General features: G+C 48.1%; 2 protein-coding genes across 11 annotated transcripts in view; one reads left to right on the top strand and one right to left on the bottom strand.

Moving 5' to 3' along the window:
* Nucleotides 1–17,158, bottom strand: part of LOC142245626 (natural cytotoxicity triggering receptor 3 ligand 1-like) — a 140,342-nt gene that overhangs the window by 86,926 nt on the left and 36,258 nt on the right. For 4 of the 9 annotated variants that reach the window (XM_075318511.1, XM_075318514.1, XM_075318512.1 and 1 more), the window contains exon 1: nt 5,598–5,903. The gene's annotated coding sequence lies outside the window, so the exon portion shown is untranslated. Of the gene's footprint in view, nt 1–5,597; nt 5,906–7,951; nt 8,058–9,120; nt 9,171–9,203; nt 9,235–17,158 lie in introns of those variants that run through there. The other 5 variants (XM_075318507.1, XM_075318509.1, XM_075318510.1 and 2 more) reach the window with 5 other exon arrangements.
* Nucleotides 15,242–17,158, top strand: part of LOC142245625 (uncharacterized) — a 62,465-nt gene continuing 60,548 nt past the window's right edge. The window contains exons 1-2 of one of the 2 annotated variants that reach the window (XM_075318506.1): nt 15,242–15,477; nt 15,772–16,101. In XM_075318506.1, coding sequence (XP_075174621.1) covers nt 15,432–15,477; nt 15,772–16,101 — 376 coding nt within the window. In that variant the 5' untranslated portion in view covers nt 15,242–15,431. The remainder of the gene's footprint in view (nt 15,478–15,771; nt 16,102–17,158) is intronic. The other variant, XM_075318505.1, reaches the window with a different exon arrangement.

The following is a 17,158-nucleotide window of genomic DNA, read 5'->3' as shown; positions in this document are numbered from 1 at the left end:
AGGGGCACACCATACCACTAGAGCAGGGTAAGGGGCGCACCATGCCACTAGAGCAGGGTAAGGGGCACACCATACCACTAGAGCAGGGTAAGGGGTGCACCGTGCCATTAGAGCAGGGTACGGGGGGGAACCGTGCCATTAGAGCAGGGTAAGGGGTGCACCATGCCATTAGAGCAGGGTAAGGGGTGCACCATGCCACTAGAGCAGGGTAAGGGGTGCACCATGCCACTAGAGCAGGGTAAGGGGCGCACCATGCCACTAGAGCAGGGTAAGGGGCACACCATACCACTAGAGCAGGGTAAGGGGCGCACCATGCCACTAGAGCAGGGTAAGGGGCACACCATACCACTAGAGCAGGGTAAGGGGTGCACCGTGCCATTAGAGCAGGGTAAGGGGTGCACCGTGCCATTAGAGCAGGGTAAGGGGTGCACCATGCCATTAGAGCAGGGTAAGGGGTGCACCATGCCACTAGAGCAGGGTAAGGGGTGCACCATGCCAATAGAGCAGGGTAAGGGGTGCACCATGCCACTAGAGCAGGGTAAGGGGCGCACCATGCCACTAGAGCAGGGTAAGGGGTGCACCATGCCACTAGAGCAGGGTAAGGGGTGCACCATGCCACTAGAGCAGGGTAAGGGGCGCACCATGCCACTAGAGCAGGGTAAGGGGCGCACTATGCCACTAGAGCAGGGTAAGGGGCGCACCATGCCACTAGAACAGGGTAAGGGGCGCACCGTGCCACTAGAGCAGGGTAAGGGGCGCACCATGCCACTAGAGCAGGGTAAGGGGTGCACCATGCCACTAGAACAGGGTAAGGGCCGCACCATACCACTAGAGCAGGGTAAGGGGCGCACCGTGTCACTAGAGCAGGGTAAGGGGAGCACCATGCCACTAGAACAGGGTAAGGGCCGCACCATACCACTAGAGCAGGGTAAGGGGCGCACCGTGTCACTAGAGCAGGGTAAGGGGAGCACCATGCCACTAGAGCAGGGTAAGGGGTGCACCATGCCACTAGAACAGGGTAAGGGGTGCACCATGCCACTAGAACAGGGTAAGGGGTGCACCATGCCACTAGAACAGGGTAAGGGGTGCACCATGCCACTAGAGCAGGGTAAGGGGTGCACCATGCCACTAGAACAGGGTAAGGGGTGCACCATGCCACTAGAGCAGGGTAAGGGGCGCACCATGCCACTAGAACAGGGTAAGGGCCGCACCATACCACTAGAGCAGGGTAAGGGGCGCACCGTGTCACTAGAGCAGGGTAAGGGGAGCACCATGCCACTAGAGCAGGGTAAGGGGTGCACCATGCCACTAGAACAGGGTAAGGGGTGCACCATGCCACTAGAACAGGGTAAGGGGTGCACCATGCCACTAGAACAGGGTAAGGGGTGCACCATGCCACTAGAACAGGGTAAGGGGTGCACCATGCCACTAGAACAGGGTAAGGGGTGCACCATGCCACTAGAGCAGGGTAAGGGGGGCACCATGCCACTAGAGCAGGGTAAGGGGTGCACCATGTCACTAGAGCAGGGTAAGGGGTGCACCATGTCACTAGAGCAGGGTAAGGGGCACCATGCCACTAGAGCAGGGTAAGGGGTGCACCATGCCACTAGAGCAGGGTAAGGGGTGCACCATGTTACTAGAGCAGGGTAAGGGGCACCATGCCACTAGAGCAGGGTAAGGGGTGCACCGTGCCACTAGAACAGGGTAAGGGGTGCACCATGCCACTAGAACAGAGTAAGGGGTGCACCATGCCACTAGAACAGGGTAAGGGGCGCACCATGCCACTAGAACAGGGTAAGGGGCGCACCATGCCACTAGAACAGGGTAAGGGGTGCACCATGCCACTAGAACAGGGTAAGAGGTGCACCATGCCACTAGAACAGGGTAAGGGGGTGCACCATGCCACTAGAGCAGGGTAAGGGGCGCACCATTCCACTAGAACAGGGTAAGGGGTGCACCATGCCACTAGAGCAGGGTAAGGGGTGCACCGTGCCACTAGAGCAGGGTAAGGGGCACACCGTGCCACTAGAGCAGGGTAAGGGGCGCACCGTGCCACTAGAGCAGGTTAAGGGGTGCACCGTGCCACTAGAGCAGGGTAAGGGGCTCACCATGCCACTAGTGCAGGGTAAGGGGTGCACCATGCCACTAGAGCAGGGTAAGGGGCGCACCATGCCACTAGAGCAGGGTAAGGGGCGCACCATGCCACTAGAGCAGGTTAAGGGGCGCACCATGCCACTAGAGCAGGTTAAGGGGTGCACCATGTCACTAGAGCAGGGTAAGGGGTGCACCATGCCACTAGTGCAGGGTAAGGGGCGCACCATGCCACTAGAGCAGGGTAAGGGGCGCACCATGCCACTAGAGCAGGGTGAGGGGCGCACCATGCCAATAGAACAGGGTAAGGGGCGCACCATGCCACTAGAGCAGGGTAAGGGGAGCACCATGCCACTAGTGCAGGGTAAGGGGTGCACCATGCCACTAGAACAGGGTAAGGGGCGCACCATGCCACTAGAGCAGGGTAAGGGGTGCACCATGCCACTAGAGCAGGGTAAGAGTTGCACTGTGCCACTAGAGCAGGGTTTTACAAAAGATCCAATGTTTATCAATATAAAACCTTTATTTTGCCCAAAACGTGATGCTGATAATTAGAGAGCAGCAATGACTGTAGAGAGATGACCAGTAAATGTTCTGCAGGTAACGACAGTGACAATCAGTAGGACGTGCACCGGCCGTCGCTGTGAATGACTCCATCACATCTGCAGCCACAGGACATCACTAGTCTCTCACACTGCTCTGGTGGGATTTTGGCCCACTCTTCTTATAGTCTCTTCCACAGTTGTGTGACTGTTGTGGGTTTCTTGGCCATAACTTTGTCACCAAGGATTTTTCTGAGGTTTTCCTTTGGGTTTAGATCAGGGCTCTGCGCTGTGGCCATTTCATTGTTTCCAGTACCTGCTTTCCCCGTTTTGCTGTGTGACAGGGGGGCATTGTCCTGCATGAAAATTGCTGCTGATTGAGTGATGAAAGCAAATAAGGAGCCATGTGTTGTGAAGAAGGTTCTGATCCACACTTGCATTCACTCTGCCATGTAGCTGTATGAGAGGTCCAACTCCTGCTGCAGAAAACATTCCCCAAATCATGAACCTGCCTCCACCAGCTTCCAGTGACGTCTTAACACACTTTGGGTTCAGTCTTTCCCCAGTTTGTCGATGAACATAATGTTTCCCATCAGACCCCAATAATTTAAACTTGCTTTCATCACTAAAATGAGCTGTGGACACTTCTCCTCTGTCCACACAACCTGCTCCTCACCAAAGGTGAGTCTAGCCTTGTGATCCTTTCTGCTAATGAGAGGCCTGGTCACTACAGAGTTGGCTTTCAGTCCAAATGCTCTTACACGTGACACTGTATGACGAGACAGATCCTTACCCTGGTCAGTGCTGAACTGCCGAGCAATTCCAGCTGCAGTATTGAAATGATTACCCATGGAGATTCTTCGCATTATCCTGTCCTCTTTTACATTTGTCTTTCGAGGGCGAACAGCCTCTTGGGGGCCTTTAAAGTTTGTGATTTTGTAAAGATGCAATATTCTCGAAATCACACACTTGGAACCACCAACTTCTCTTGCTATGGCAGATAGGGTCACCTCTTTGGCCTTCATCTGGACAACCTGCTGCTGGAGGGTTTCAGTCACTTTGGAACAGCAAAGACAGTGCAATCTTGAAACTTAAGGCCCCTTTACACACTGAGACATTCTAGCGATCCCACCAGCGATCTCAACCTGGCCGGGATAGCTGGAAAGTCTCTAACAGTCCCTGGTGAGCTGTCAAACAGACAGATCTGTCCAACGACGCAGCAGCGATACGGACCTGCAGAACGACCTCGCTGGAAAGGGAATGCTAGCACGTCTATGGGCTGGGTCGCTAACGATGTCGTTGTGACGGTGTCAAACACACCGATACATGCTGCGCAGCGGGAAACAAAAGACCAAAGAATGGTCCTGAACGACTTGTGGCGGGGGCCAGGTCGCTGAGGCGTGTCACACACTGCAATGTTGCTGGGGAGGTTGTTATTACGTCACAAAACCGGTGACGTGACAGCGATATCGCTAGCGATGTTGCAGTGTGTAAAGGGGCCTCTAGGCTGCCAGTTAGATAGGGTTTCTCAGATAATTAAGGAAATTAGCACCAGGTTCCAGATTACTATGACTGCTGAGACCCACACCCCGCAAACAAGACCCTCCCATGTCCGATTAACCACTCCGAGACCAAATTAACCAAAATACAAACTTTATTAGGAGAGCTTTATCAAAATTAAACAACTCTCATCTTTTATTGTGGATGGAGGTCGGTCACAGCACAATTAATTAATTGTGCTGTGACCGACCTCCATCCACAATAAAAGATGAGAGTTGTTTAATAATTATTAATCAATACTTTCAAACGAAACTTTGTGCCAGGCCGGACTTCCGGCGCACTTTAGCTTTCGTAACCGAACAACTGTTTGGCTCAAAACCGCCACGGAGGAGCAGAGGCCCTAGACTGTGCTCTGACCCCACCCATAAAGAACAAAGCCTGCTCAATACCATCTTGCGGCGGGAACCGAGGTCATTTCACCCGGCATGAATGACGAGGACCACTGGAGTTAAGGCAGACCTGGCAATCTCCACAACTTCAGGTATAACTTGAGCCCATATGAGACCCCTGATGCCTCTCCAATTCACCTCGAAGCCACGAAAGCCAAATATAGGAGTGGCCCAGTAACCAAATTACAGACTTAGCCGCGCCGAAAAGGAAAAAACTGTTAGTGACACGTATACAATAAGGCAAACCTGTTTAAGTAATTGATTAAAGAAGCAATAATACCGGACTAATACATTTCGCAAAATATGCAGAAAACCACCGGCCTATGCATTGGGCAATCCCGCCCAAGCGGCCTCAGTCGCCGCCCCTATCCAAAGGAGTGAGTACCAAACTCGCTGGCGGGCAGACCCAGAAACGTCAAACATTTACGAAAAACCGCTAAGAATTGGAATCTCGTCAGAGGGGAACTGTCTTCATGGACTAGAATGAAGAGTTACCATGGCGCAAAGTGATGTAGTTACGGATCAGTCTAACAGGGCACGCTGGGCCAGGAATAGAAACAAAAATAACCAGCAGCCATTCCCGGTTTGATCAGTCTTAGATTGCCGAATTCTTATCCTTAAACCCCCATTACCCGATGTGATGTCATCGTGCCGAAGGCCCCCGTGGGTGCCTCCGGCAGTAGAAAGCAACTCACCAATGCGCAATGCGCCAAAAAGGCTATAGCAAAAGAAGCAGAGAAAAGAGCAGACTCGAAAGGAGGCCGATGATAGTAGGAAGAAGGCTAAAAGAAACCGGCCTTCTGCGCTCCCTTCTAGGCTGCCCCCTGCCCCACGCCTTAACTGCTTGTTGGACTATAAAAAATTTAGTAATGTCCAACCAACCTCGTAGTTTGAAATGGAAAGCAAGCCCCGGCAGATAGTTCAGGTGATACAGGTAACATCCAATCTGGCAGAATCAAATGTAGAAACCGTGTAATTTGCTGCGAAAAAACTGACCATTCCGCCCATGCCTTACCGTAAGCCAGCTGGGGCCCCTGAAGACGTCACCAACGGCATCAGCTGCATTCCAACAGATCCCATATGCTGTGTGGGCACGATATTCCCTCTGTTTGGGCGCAAGGACAGAGCTGTCGGAACTTCTGAAATTGAAAACGGGAAAGTGAGTCGGCGATAGTGTTGCACCTGCCAGGCACATGGCGAGCCAGGAACCAAATATTGAGCTCAAAACTTGAAGCACAAAAATTTAAGTAATTTTGTAACTGGCAAAGAGGATGAAGTCAGGTGATTTATCACGTACACCACCCTCATGTTGTCAGTCCAGAATCAAATCCGTTTATTTCTGAAGGGCGGGCACGAGATGGCGACCGCTGTCACAATGGGGAATAAATCGAGGAGAGTTAGATTGGACACGAGACCATTGGCGTGCCAAGATTGGGGCCAATGCTCAGCACACCATTGAACACCGAAATAACACCAAAACCCAACGATCCAGATGTGTCGGAAAAGAGTGATAGCTCTTCATTGGGGGCAAAGTTATCCTAGAAACAAGTTTGCCTATTGTACCTGGATACAAAATCGTTCCAAATGAACAAATCAGCCCCTAGGCGGGATGTAATCCTGGTACGGAGATGGGGAAGCCAAACGCCTTTTGTAACCAGTGATAACCTCCGGGAAAAACTCGACCCATTGGCATGACGAGACAGGCAATACTAGAAGGGCCAAGAAAGATTGCATCTGATGGAGGGTCACTCTACGGACCGAACAAAAATCCCATGATCAGTGAGCGCAGCTTCAATACCTTGTCATCTGGGAGACGAAAAAACCATCGCATTTGAATCTATCTCAATACCAAGCAAAGAAAGGACCGGCAAAGGATTTTTCCCCTTTGCAACGGGACACCGAATCTTGACATCAAGCTGCAAAACGTATGTAATAGAAGGTGGAAGTGAGTGGAATCTTGGGGGCCTACAAAAAGAAGTCATCAAGATAATGAGTAACGGATTGAGAACCGGATTCAACTTGTACAACCCATTCCAAAAAAGAACTAAATAGCGCAAAATAGGAACAAGAGATTGAGCATCCCATAGGAAGGCACGTATCGTAGTCATAACAACCGTCTGCAAAACATCCCAAAAACTGGTAGCAATCAGGGTGGACTGGGAAGAGGCGAAAAGCCGACACAATATCTGACTTGGCCATCAGCGCCCCCCCGCTTGCCGAACTAAACCCATAGCTTTGTCAAAAGAAACCTACGTGACTGACGTGTCCAATTCAAGTATACCATCGTTGACGGATTAACCTCTCGGGTGAGACAGGTGATGAATTAGACGGAATTTTCCTGTTTCCTTCTTAGGAATGACCCCAAACGGAGACACCCGAAAGTTGTAAAAAGGTATCACCTTAAAGGGTCCCTTAAACCTGCCTTTATCTAACTCGCTGTTTAGTTTATCAAGCAAAACCTCATGGAGTTCCGTCGCTGACTTTAGATTCCGGACAAAAATGGGTTGTCTGTTAAGGTTAAAAAGGGGGTAAAGAATCCAAAAGTGAAGCCGAAGTGCAGCTGAGCTGCCGCCTCTTTATTGAGGTACCGATCGAGCCACAGCCCCGTCTCTGATACGCTCACTGGTGTCTCGATTTTCAGGTGAATTTGACGACTTTGTTGGCAATTTTGCCGAAGGCGGGAGCATTTTTCTGCTGCATGGGGGCCTCCGCAGGTAGAGCATTCAAGCTTCTATCTGCAGAGACCAAAGAATCGGCAGTGCCGCTGGGTCTACGCACGGCCACTGAACTGGAACCGGCCGAGCTGCCAGGGGCCGCGACATGAAAGGAGACTTTAGGAGTCATCATGAAGCGCAACCAGGAGTCCGTAGCTTTAACAAGTCAACATATATAAAAAGCTCAGGACAACGGTCAGGATGTTTCTGACCCATGCACACCCTAATACGAAAAGGCTTGCAGCCAATTATTAATAGTTTTTGCAACCCTGGGGTTTTTTGTTTTTTTTTTAAAAGGCCGTTCAGCAGAACCCTCTCCTTGTCTACAGTAAATTGATCAGTGGAAACAAGCAACCAAATGTCTATATAATCATTTGCCCAAAATATTTTTTTTTTCTTTTATTTTTTACAGTCTCTGGGTCAAGGTGAGAGTCTAAGGGGGGGGGATACCGCAAAAGAATGTATCCTTATGTATATCAGCCCTAGGAGGGGGCTCGTATCTCTTTTCAGGTTGATTTCAGAGTAATAAAGGGTTAACCAGAATTTTTTTTTTTTTTTTTTTTTCCACTCGGGGTATTTAAATGGGCTAACAGAGCTTTTAATGACATAGCTGTAGTATCGGCACCTCCCCAAGCCCCAGAATAAGTGTATTCACCGACCGCTGGAGCATCCGTGGGATTCACCGATATATGTTGAGCCGCTACCGATCCGGCGGCATGTGGTTGAACCACATAGGGTTCGGCATCTCTCTGGCGGCACGATCTGCGACGAGAGTGCCTGCTGGATGTCCTGGAGTCGTCGGATGAATCAGCCGTGGTTGATGGCGAACGCCATCCTGATGACCGAGGCCGACGGCTTCTGCGAGAGGATGTGGACCGTCGCTCAGAATAGGCAGAGCGGTGATCGCGATCCCTACTGGATCGCCTGCGTCTATATAGGCTACGGGAATGTGAGGAGTCAGAGGAGTCGGAGGCAGCGGAGCGGTGTCCGCGCCCAGGCGTCACCTACCATGGGCCGTGCTTCCAGCACCCGCTGCATCGTGGACAGGGAGGACCCGGGGTAGGTTCTGCAGCTCCGGGGGCAAGGCCGACACTGTATGTGATGCGTGAGGCAAGGCTATCCCCTCTGGTGCCGCTGGGGGCAATGCCAGCACCTGCGGAGCAACAGGATGCAAAGCCATCCCAACAGTAGCTGCAGGAGCAGCAAGCGGCAAAGCCATCACCGCAGCTGCTGCAGGAGCCATAGCCATCACTGTTGCCACCGCAGGGGGCAAAGTCATTCCCCCACTCATGTCTATGTGTTGAAGAGACAACTGGGGAGATAACATTGTAGTTGAGGGAGCAGCTGCCCCCACCCTGCCTGCTTCTCCATTAGTGCATTGTGGCAGGGGAGGTAAGAGTAGATAATTGCATCCTACTAGCAAACTCCTCTGCTGAGGAGGACAGGCAGCTATTATTTCCTCCCATGGCTGTGTGTGGGGATGCTATTACAGGTGGAGTGTTGGGCTGAAGCTGCAAGGATGGGGTTAAGCCTTGCCTCCAGAGCGCAGTGATTTGATTTATTCATTACAGCGGCGCCGCTTTGCCTGTAGGACAGGAGAGGCTTGCGGCCGCCGCGCGTGTTACTGTGGTCGGGCGTGTGGGCGTTACTGAGCGTGGGAACGTGCATGGCGCGCACGTGATTCGCGGGCACGTGGGGCGCGCGCCCGCCCCGCGCGCGTGCGCAGTGTGTGACTCAGACGCTCCGGCGGGCGGCTTAGACAAGCAGGCCGTCTGCCGGCCGGATTTTGCCTCTGAGCCTCAGGAGGAGGGGAACGCTGCTCACCTATAATAGCAGCAAGCCACGCGTCACCCTCCCTCCTGATCCTGTCCCTGCCAGCCTTGTCCAGCATGTCAGCCATCTCTCACCGGGAACGACAGCAGCGTCCGGATCTCACAAGGTGAGGAGAGGCCGGAACCAGGAAGAGGGGGAATATTTATAGGGGAAAGAGTAGGATCATGGGAACATTCCCATTGGATAACACCCCTGGAAGGGGGAGGAGGGAGAATCGGACATGAGAGGGAACTTAACCCCTTACTACCAGGGCACAGCAGTCAGGGTGCATTCAGTAAAACACTGACATGCCCTATATAATAACTTATAGATATATTGTGATCTGTGGGTTTTTTTTTGTTTTTTTTTCATTTATCTCATTTACATTTTTATTATTTGCTTTACAATAAATTCAAGTTATGAAATAAGTGAAGAATCCTTTGAGCTTCCTCATGTTAGGATATAATTACATAGGACTACACAATGACCACAACATTTAGGAAATTGTGTGGTGTTCTCTAATTTTGATCTCCGGTATATATATATATATATATATATATATATATATATATATATATATATATATATATATATATATACACAGTACAGAGCAAAAGTTTGGACCCACCTTCTCATTCAAAGAGTTTTCTTTATTTTCATGACTCTGAAAATTGTAGATTCACATTGAAGGCATCAAAACTATGAATTAAAACATGTGGAATGAAATACTTAACAAAAAAGTGTGAGACAGCTGAAAATTTGTCTTATATTCTAGGTTCTTCACAGTAGCCACCTTTTGCTTTGATTCCTGCTTTGCACACTCTTGGCATTCTCTTGATGAGCTTCAAGAGGTAGTCACCGGAAATGGTCTTCCAACAGTCTTGAAGGAGTTCCCAGAGATGCTTAGCACTTGTTGGCCCTTTTGCCTTCACTCTGCGGTCCAGCTCACCCCAAACCATCTCGATTGGGTTCAGGTCTGGTGACTGTGGAGACCAGGTCATCTGGCGTAGCACCCCATCACTCTCCTTCTTAGTCAAATAGCCCTTACACAGCCTGGAGGTGTATTTGGGGTCATTGTCCTGTTGAAAAATAAATGATGGTCCAACTAAACGGAAACCGGATGGAATAGCACGCCGCTGCAAGATGCTGTGGTCGCCATGCTGGTTCAGTATGCCTTCAATTTTGAATAAATCCCCAACAGTGTCACCAGCAAAGCCCCCCCACACCATCACACCTCCTCCTCCATGCTTCATGGTGGGAACCAGCCATGTAGAGTCCATCCGTTCACCTTTTCTACAAAGACACGGTGGTTGGATCCAAAGATCTCAAATTTGAACTCATCAGACCAAAGCACAGATTTCCACTGGTCTAATGTCCATTCCTTGTGTTCTTCAGCCCAAACAAGTCTCTTCTGCTTTTTGCCTGTCCTTAGCAGTGGTTTCCTAGCAGCTATTTTACCATGAAGGCTGCTGCACACAGTCTCCTCTTAATAGTTGTTCTAGAGATGAGGTGAGTCCAAACTTTTGGTCTGTACTGTATATATATATATATATATATTTATACACACATACACCACAGATGTCATCAGAATAAATGGATAAAGGGGATGTCTCATTTATCCTGACATTTCTCTTCTAGTTACTTGTTTTGCCCATAGAATAACAATTCCTCTATGATGGCCCCTTTTATTTTTACAGTGTTACACGGAGCTGTTCCTCCATTATTCTTCCTGAAAATAATGGAGAAATGAACAACTGGGTGTTACCATTCCTCTTATATAAGGGGCGGTCTGATACCGTCAGCAGTGATTGGACAATGCTCGTCAGTGTAAAGACACGCCCCCAGCGGGAAACGACACAAGACAGAGAAATAAGAAATCAGTCGAGTGGATCCAACGTCTTCAATCCACCAAGAACAAGTGATGCAAGACAAAGACGTCCATTCTCTCCTCGGCCTCAGGATCGTGCCAGACTGTGACTAATATGAGAACCGTACGGCTGATAGAACATGACAGCTGTGAAGAAGTATTCATGTCTGGCCGCAGTCCCGCAGTGTGTGACTCAGTCATTTCTAATTATATCGCCGTTATGGTTACACCACGTGGATTTAGATTTTTTTTTTATTTTATATTTAGACTCGTTATCTCCCCAGACATCATTTGTCAGGCGAAAGTTGGAGACGGGTCGGAAGCCCCCGTATACAGAACATTGGTCTAATGGATATGGGGACTTTAAGATGCGTTTACCAAGTCCTATTATCATGAACATGAATTCCTAGGAAGGCTGATTTCCCGATAATCACATAATGTAAACTCTCTGCCAATCCACCGATGAAAGACGAAAACTTTCATTCAGCAGGTGAAGGGATTTTTTTTTATCTTGGTTAACAACCGTCATTCTCGGCAGCACATCGTCGTGTGGAAGTAGGAAATGTGCTGCCGAGGACAATGACAGCTAATGTGCACGGTACAAGCTATTACCAAAAATTCTGTGAACAGTCCACCAATTATTAAAAGACTAATCATGGTAGCCGATCGGTGATTGTTTAACGCCATGATCTGGAGCGTGTAAACCCTTCTTCAGGCTTCATTATTTACACATCTAGGTGAATTTTTACTTCATAAGAAATGGAGTATCATCATTGCCTCTGATTGCAGCAGTTTTGGTGTCATCCGTTGTTTTATTATTTTATTTATTTACTGACGCAGGTAGACTGTGCGACCTTTATATTTATTCATTAACCCTTATCAATAGATCAGCAAAAATCAGAAGAAACACGGAAGGAACATTGGAGAACAAAGTCTGTCTTCTGTGTTTCTTCAATTTTATACAGCTCCTCAGACTTAAAGGGTTTTTCCCACAAACAAAGTTAATTTTAATCAATAGATCTTGGAATAATAATAATTTCCACAAATGGATGTGTTTGAAAAAAAAAAAGTCCCTGTCCCTTACGCTAAGGGAAACAATGCAATCTCTCACCTTCAGATTACTCCTAATGGTGGAGATGCTGAAGTCCCATGCCTTTCTATACTCCTGAGAAATACTAGTATAATACCCCCCTCCACCAGGGAGTGAGATAATAAGCAGATAAGGACAAACAAGGGGAAACCAAAGGGGAAATACACTGCACACATACAGCCAAGCCCAACCGAACAAACGGTATGTTCGCCTAACTGTTCAGCAAACTGAACTCCGAATATTATCAAACCCCATTGGATTCAATGGGAGGCCAAATATAAGTCAGAGAAAAAAAACTTTAGGGAGGTTAAGAGCTTCCAAAACAGCAAAAATATGTTTTAAAGTGCAGCACCCACCATTGTTTTAGTATAGCCATTAGCTCCCTAGATTATTGACATAAAAAATGTAGAGGTGGATGAGAGACAGGTGTATGGCTGGTACTCCCATACCCCTGCCAGTACAGACAAGACACAACTTGGAGACCAATCTTGAAGTCTTTACATTTAAAAACCATTCATGGAGACAGCAGGACAGTGGTATCAGTTGCCACGCCCTCCCCATTTCCCCACAGTGCACAGCAGGGAACTATGGTCCATGCAACACACATGATGTCAGTTGGCATTTTCATTTTAAAAATCAAGAGATGCATGAGAGACAGGCATAGGCCTCTTGCTACCAGAACCCTGGCACTACAGACAAAAGACAATTTTGAGACCCTACTTGGAGTCTCCACATTCCCAAAAATTAAGGTCAGGCAACAGGAAAAGTGGAACAATTGGCACAGACTACAAATAGTCCAACAAAGCAACCTGGATGTTTGGGACTGTCCCTATAACAAGGCCTGAAGCAACATTTCTACCTTCATTAGAGAGACTCAGGAGAAAAGCAAAAGCAGAAGGGTAGCAACAAAAAGGAAACAAGGGTAAACTCCTCAACTGCAGAAAGCAACAGATATCACACCATATAGTCTGGATCACCACATCTCCCCAGACCAACTAAGATAAATTATAGCTGGCATAGGTTGAAGGATCTGGCCAGCATATATAAGAGGGGAGTAGATGTGATAGACTCACCCACATTAGGTGGTCAAAGTAGACTAACAAGCAGACTAGTAGAGATTAACGCCTACTTGCCAGCCTCTGAATTAGCACTTAACAGGTAAACGCCTGAGTCTGCATGCATAGATCAAAGACACCAGAGGAGTTAACAGGTGGAGTATCAAAACAGAACCCAACACCACTGTAACACCCCGGGGTCGAGGGGATTTTCACCCGACACGTCACCGAGTCGGGGGTGCAGATCCTCTGCGTCGTCATGCGCTGGCCTGGTCCGGTTTCGTGACCCCAAGATGTAGAGAAGGGAAGGAAGGCGGTGGACGGAGGAAGGATGGAGGATGGGGGTGGTAGTGACGGTTAGGAAAGTCTGTTTAGATGCCACCTGTGGTCCACAGCCAGAGATGGGCCGCCACTGCAGGTGCTGCTCTACGGGGCTGATGGTGAAGGTCGCAGCCGAGATGGTGTCACTCCCCACAGGCGGAGCAGGGTTACATCGGGGAGGATGATGGAGGACGGGCGGGGGTGGTGGTGGTCCCTGTTGGCGCCGCAGCGCTGGGCAACAGCAAATGAGAGGCAGAGGTAGGGGCTGTGGTTCCAGGTCTTTTACTCACAGGTATTTCAGGCGCTGCCCCAGAGAACCGCGCTACAACGATGGGCTCCAGCCAATCCCGGATAGTCGGCGGTCACCGCCGGTGCCCGTGGAAGTCTTTCTACTGAAGTGTCCCCCGTTGCTATCCGGAACCCAGGTTGAGCCTCCAGCTCCATGCCACGGGCCCCACGAAGAAAGAGAAACACTCGACTCCTGTTGTCTGTGCGAGATGTTATCCCAAGCTGTGCCCGGGAAGGTCTGCTCTAGTGACATGGTTGAGCCTACTTCTTATCCCAAGTGGTGCCCGCCCCCAGTGGTTGTCCTAGCGACTGGGGAAGTTCCATGCTTCGTGATGGCTCACTACCCAGTCTGCCCTAGTCCCCCCCCCCCTGTGGGATAGTACCTGATTGTTGTATGTGTGTGGTTTTGTGAAGGCACCGGCAGTTAAACCCCTCCTAACCTAGGATGAATATTACCCCTTATTGGAGGTGTAATACCCTGTGGCGCATGAAGCCCAGGGGCGCTAAACCACCATGACAGTCGAGGAAGTTTGGGAAAATCTCTCTGTGACAGTTCCTGTGCTGAGATAATCTTATATTTGTGCCTCTGCTATGTGCTGTTTAATGGCCGTGTCTGACCGTACAGGGACATGATCTGATTATACCACATCTCCTGGGCAGGGGGGAGAGTATACAAAAGAGTATACAGACATTACAGCACGGGATCGAAAATTATTCTTTCTTTGAGGTAAAACATCTTTTAAAAACAGGCAGGGAAAACATCGCATTCCAGTCGGACCAATATTAGCCTATGTGCCAGCACCCATGAGCGATTATTTTCTCAGCCCTTAACGGACCGAGAAAAGAGTCGCAGCATGCTGCTGGTGCAATGCGATCCTTGTTTCTCTCGCATGCATTCAAGTCTATGGGGCAAGAGAAAAATCGCTCTGCACTTGCAGTACACTGGCGTACCGCGTGTTCAGAGCGAGAATGGCAATAGCCGTCAACGGAGGAGAGAGGGAGAGAGAAATCCCTCCCTCCCCTCTTCAGTGCCGGCCTGCCCCCCGCAGCTGAGGTCCGATCAGTCACAGTGACACTCGCATGACACTCGGCTCCCGCTGTGTTGCCAGTGTGAGCTGAGTGTCATGCGAGGTTCACAGTAGATCGCCGTGTGGCCCCGGCCTAAAAGCCAATGAAAGGAAGAAACGAGGCCCAGTACATTATCAGCATCTGCCATAACAGGGGCTATTGAGGCTAGTGTAACAGGCCAGACTAGACCCCCGCCCAGAATATACCCGAGGATCACAGTAGTCCCCATGTGGCCCCGGCCTTAAAATTACCCTACCTTTATAATTATAGACTCTTCTGTCAGTGGGCAAACTTACAAAATCAGCAAGGGATCAAATATTTATTTCCTTCACTGCATTGGAAGAATCCTACATGAATTTCCGCTCTTGAGCAATCGGTGGTCTTCACAGCAGTCATAGGGTCTTGGCAGTCTAATGCTGATTCCCAAATAGGAACTAGAAAGTGAAAGCTATCTGTAAGTGTTGACCCCTGATGTGTGCAGGAGGATCATATCTGTTCTGAGAGTCGGTGACACTGGAGAACCTGATTTATTTTCTTGTGAAGACGAGTCAGATAATTTCAGGGAATCATATTCTGGAGAGAGTAAGAAATTACAGGAATGATCTGTGAATTATAGGGCAAGGTACTGTATAAAATGAACGTCATGAAGGGCTTCCTCTGCCTCCTCCTCTGTCTCTCAGGTCAGTGCTTCCTCTACTCTTTATCCATATGAAGCTTTACAGAAGAAATCTCCATAATTTATCTCTGCACAGATGTGGTCTGATCACTTTTCCTTCCGACAACATCTGTATTACACGGATTCTGGATCTGCCTTCTGAGAACCCGTAATCAGATGAATGTGATGGTTTGGGCGCCATTCTGCTTTAACTGTTTATGCTTTGTGCTCATCTGAGTGTCCAACTCCACGTTACAAGTAACATGAACCCGAGCATGGCAGTGCTCGCTCATCAATACTTATCTGTTATTGTCCACAGTGTCGTCACTGGATCTGATTGCACCGTCTGTAAATGTCGCCAGGCTGGGATCGGATGCTCAAGTTCCTTGCCGGTTCACAGTGGACAAACCTCCTGTAGACCTCAATCATCTCACAATATTCTGGAATTGTCTAGATAAGGAAATCCTGAGATATAATAAAACTGTGCAGACAAATTCTTCTAGATATTCACTGAGCACAGAAGTGTTACCAGCTGGGATCGCTAATCTGACTATTTCTAACACACAAATATCTGATGGTGGAAGATACAAGTGCTCAGTGATCTATAACTCGGAGAAGAAGGAGAAGAGGCTGTGGTTGAACGTTGGAGGTGAGTCCGCTATAACCGAGATGAATCAGAAATAACTAACTACACTCTTGTAAGTGGGTGCTAGGCCCATGTGCCCCGCCCTGAAGACACCGGTCATCGTTAGACATACAAGTGCATTTCAATAAATTAGAATATTATCAAAAAGTTAATTTATTTCAGTAATTCTATACAACAAGGGAAAATGCGTATATTATATAGAGACATTACACACAGAGGGATCTATTTCACGTATTGTATTTTCTATAGAGTCATTACACACAAAGGGATCTATTTCTATATATTATATGAAGTTATTACACACAGAGGGATCTATTTGTATATATTATATAGAGTCATTACAAACAGAGCTATCTATTCCTATGTATTATATAGAGTTATTACACACAGAGGGATCTATTCCTATATATTATATAGAGTCATTACACACAGAGCGATCTATCTCTATGTATTATATAGAGTCATTACACACAGAGGGATCTATTCCTATATATTATATAGAGTCATTACACACAGAGGGATCTATTCCAATATATTATATAGAGTCATTACACACAGAGGGATCTATTCCTATGTATTATATAGAGTTATTACACACAGAGGGATCTATTCCTATATATTATATAGAGTCATTACACACAGAGGGATCTATTCATATATATTATATAGAGTCAGTACACACAGAGGGATCTATTCCTATATATTATATAGAGTCATTACACACAGAGGGATCTATTCCTATATATTATATAGTCATTACACGCAGAGGGATCTATTCCTATATATTACAAAGAGTCAGTACACACAGAGGGATCTATTCCTATATATTATATAGAGTCATTACACACAGAGGGATCTATTCCTGTATATTATATAGTCATTACACGCAGAGGGATCTATTCCTATATATTATATGGAGTTATTACACACAGAGGGATCTATTTGTATATACTATATAGAGTTATTACACACGGAGCCATCTATCTCTATGTATTATATAGAGTCATTACACACAGAGGGATCTATTCCTATATATTATATAGCGTCAGTACACACAGAG

The sequence above is a fragment of the Anomaloglossus baeobatrachus genome, chromosome 7 (assembly GCF_048569485.1).
Source record: "Anomaloglossus baeobatrachus isolate aAnoBae1 chromosome 7, aAnoBae1.hap1, whole genome shotgun sequence".
Lineage (NCBI taxonomy): Eukaryota > Metazoa > Chordata > Amphibia > Anura > Aromobatidae > Anomaloglossus > Anomaloglossus baeobatrachus.
Note: the sequence above shows the minus strand (reverse complement) of the source record. Positions and strands in the feature narration are given on the sequence as shown.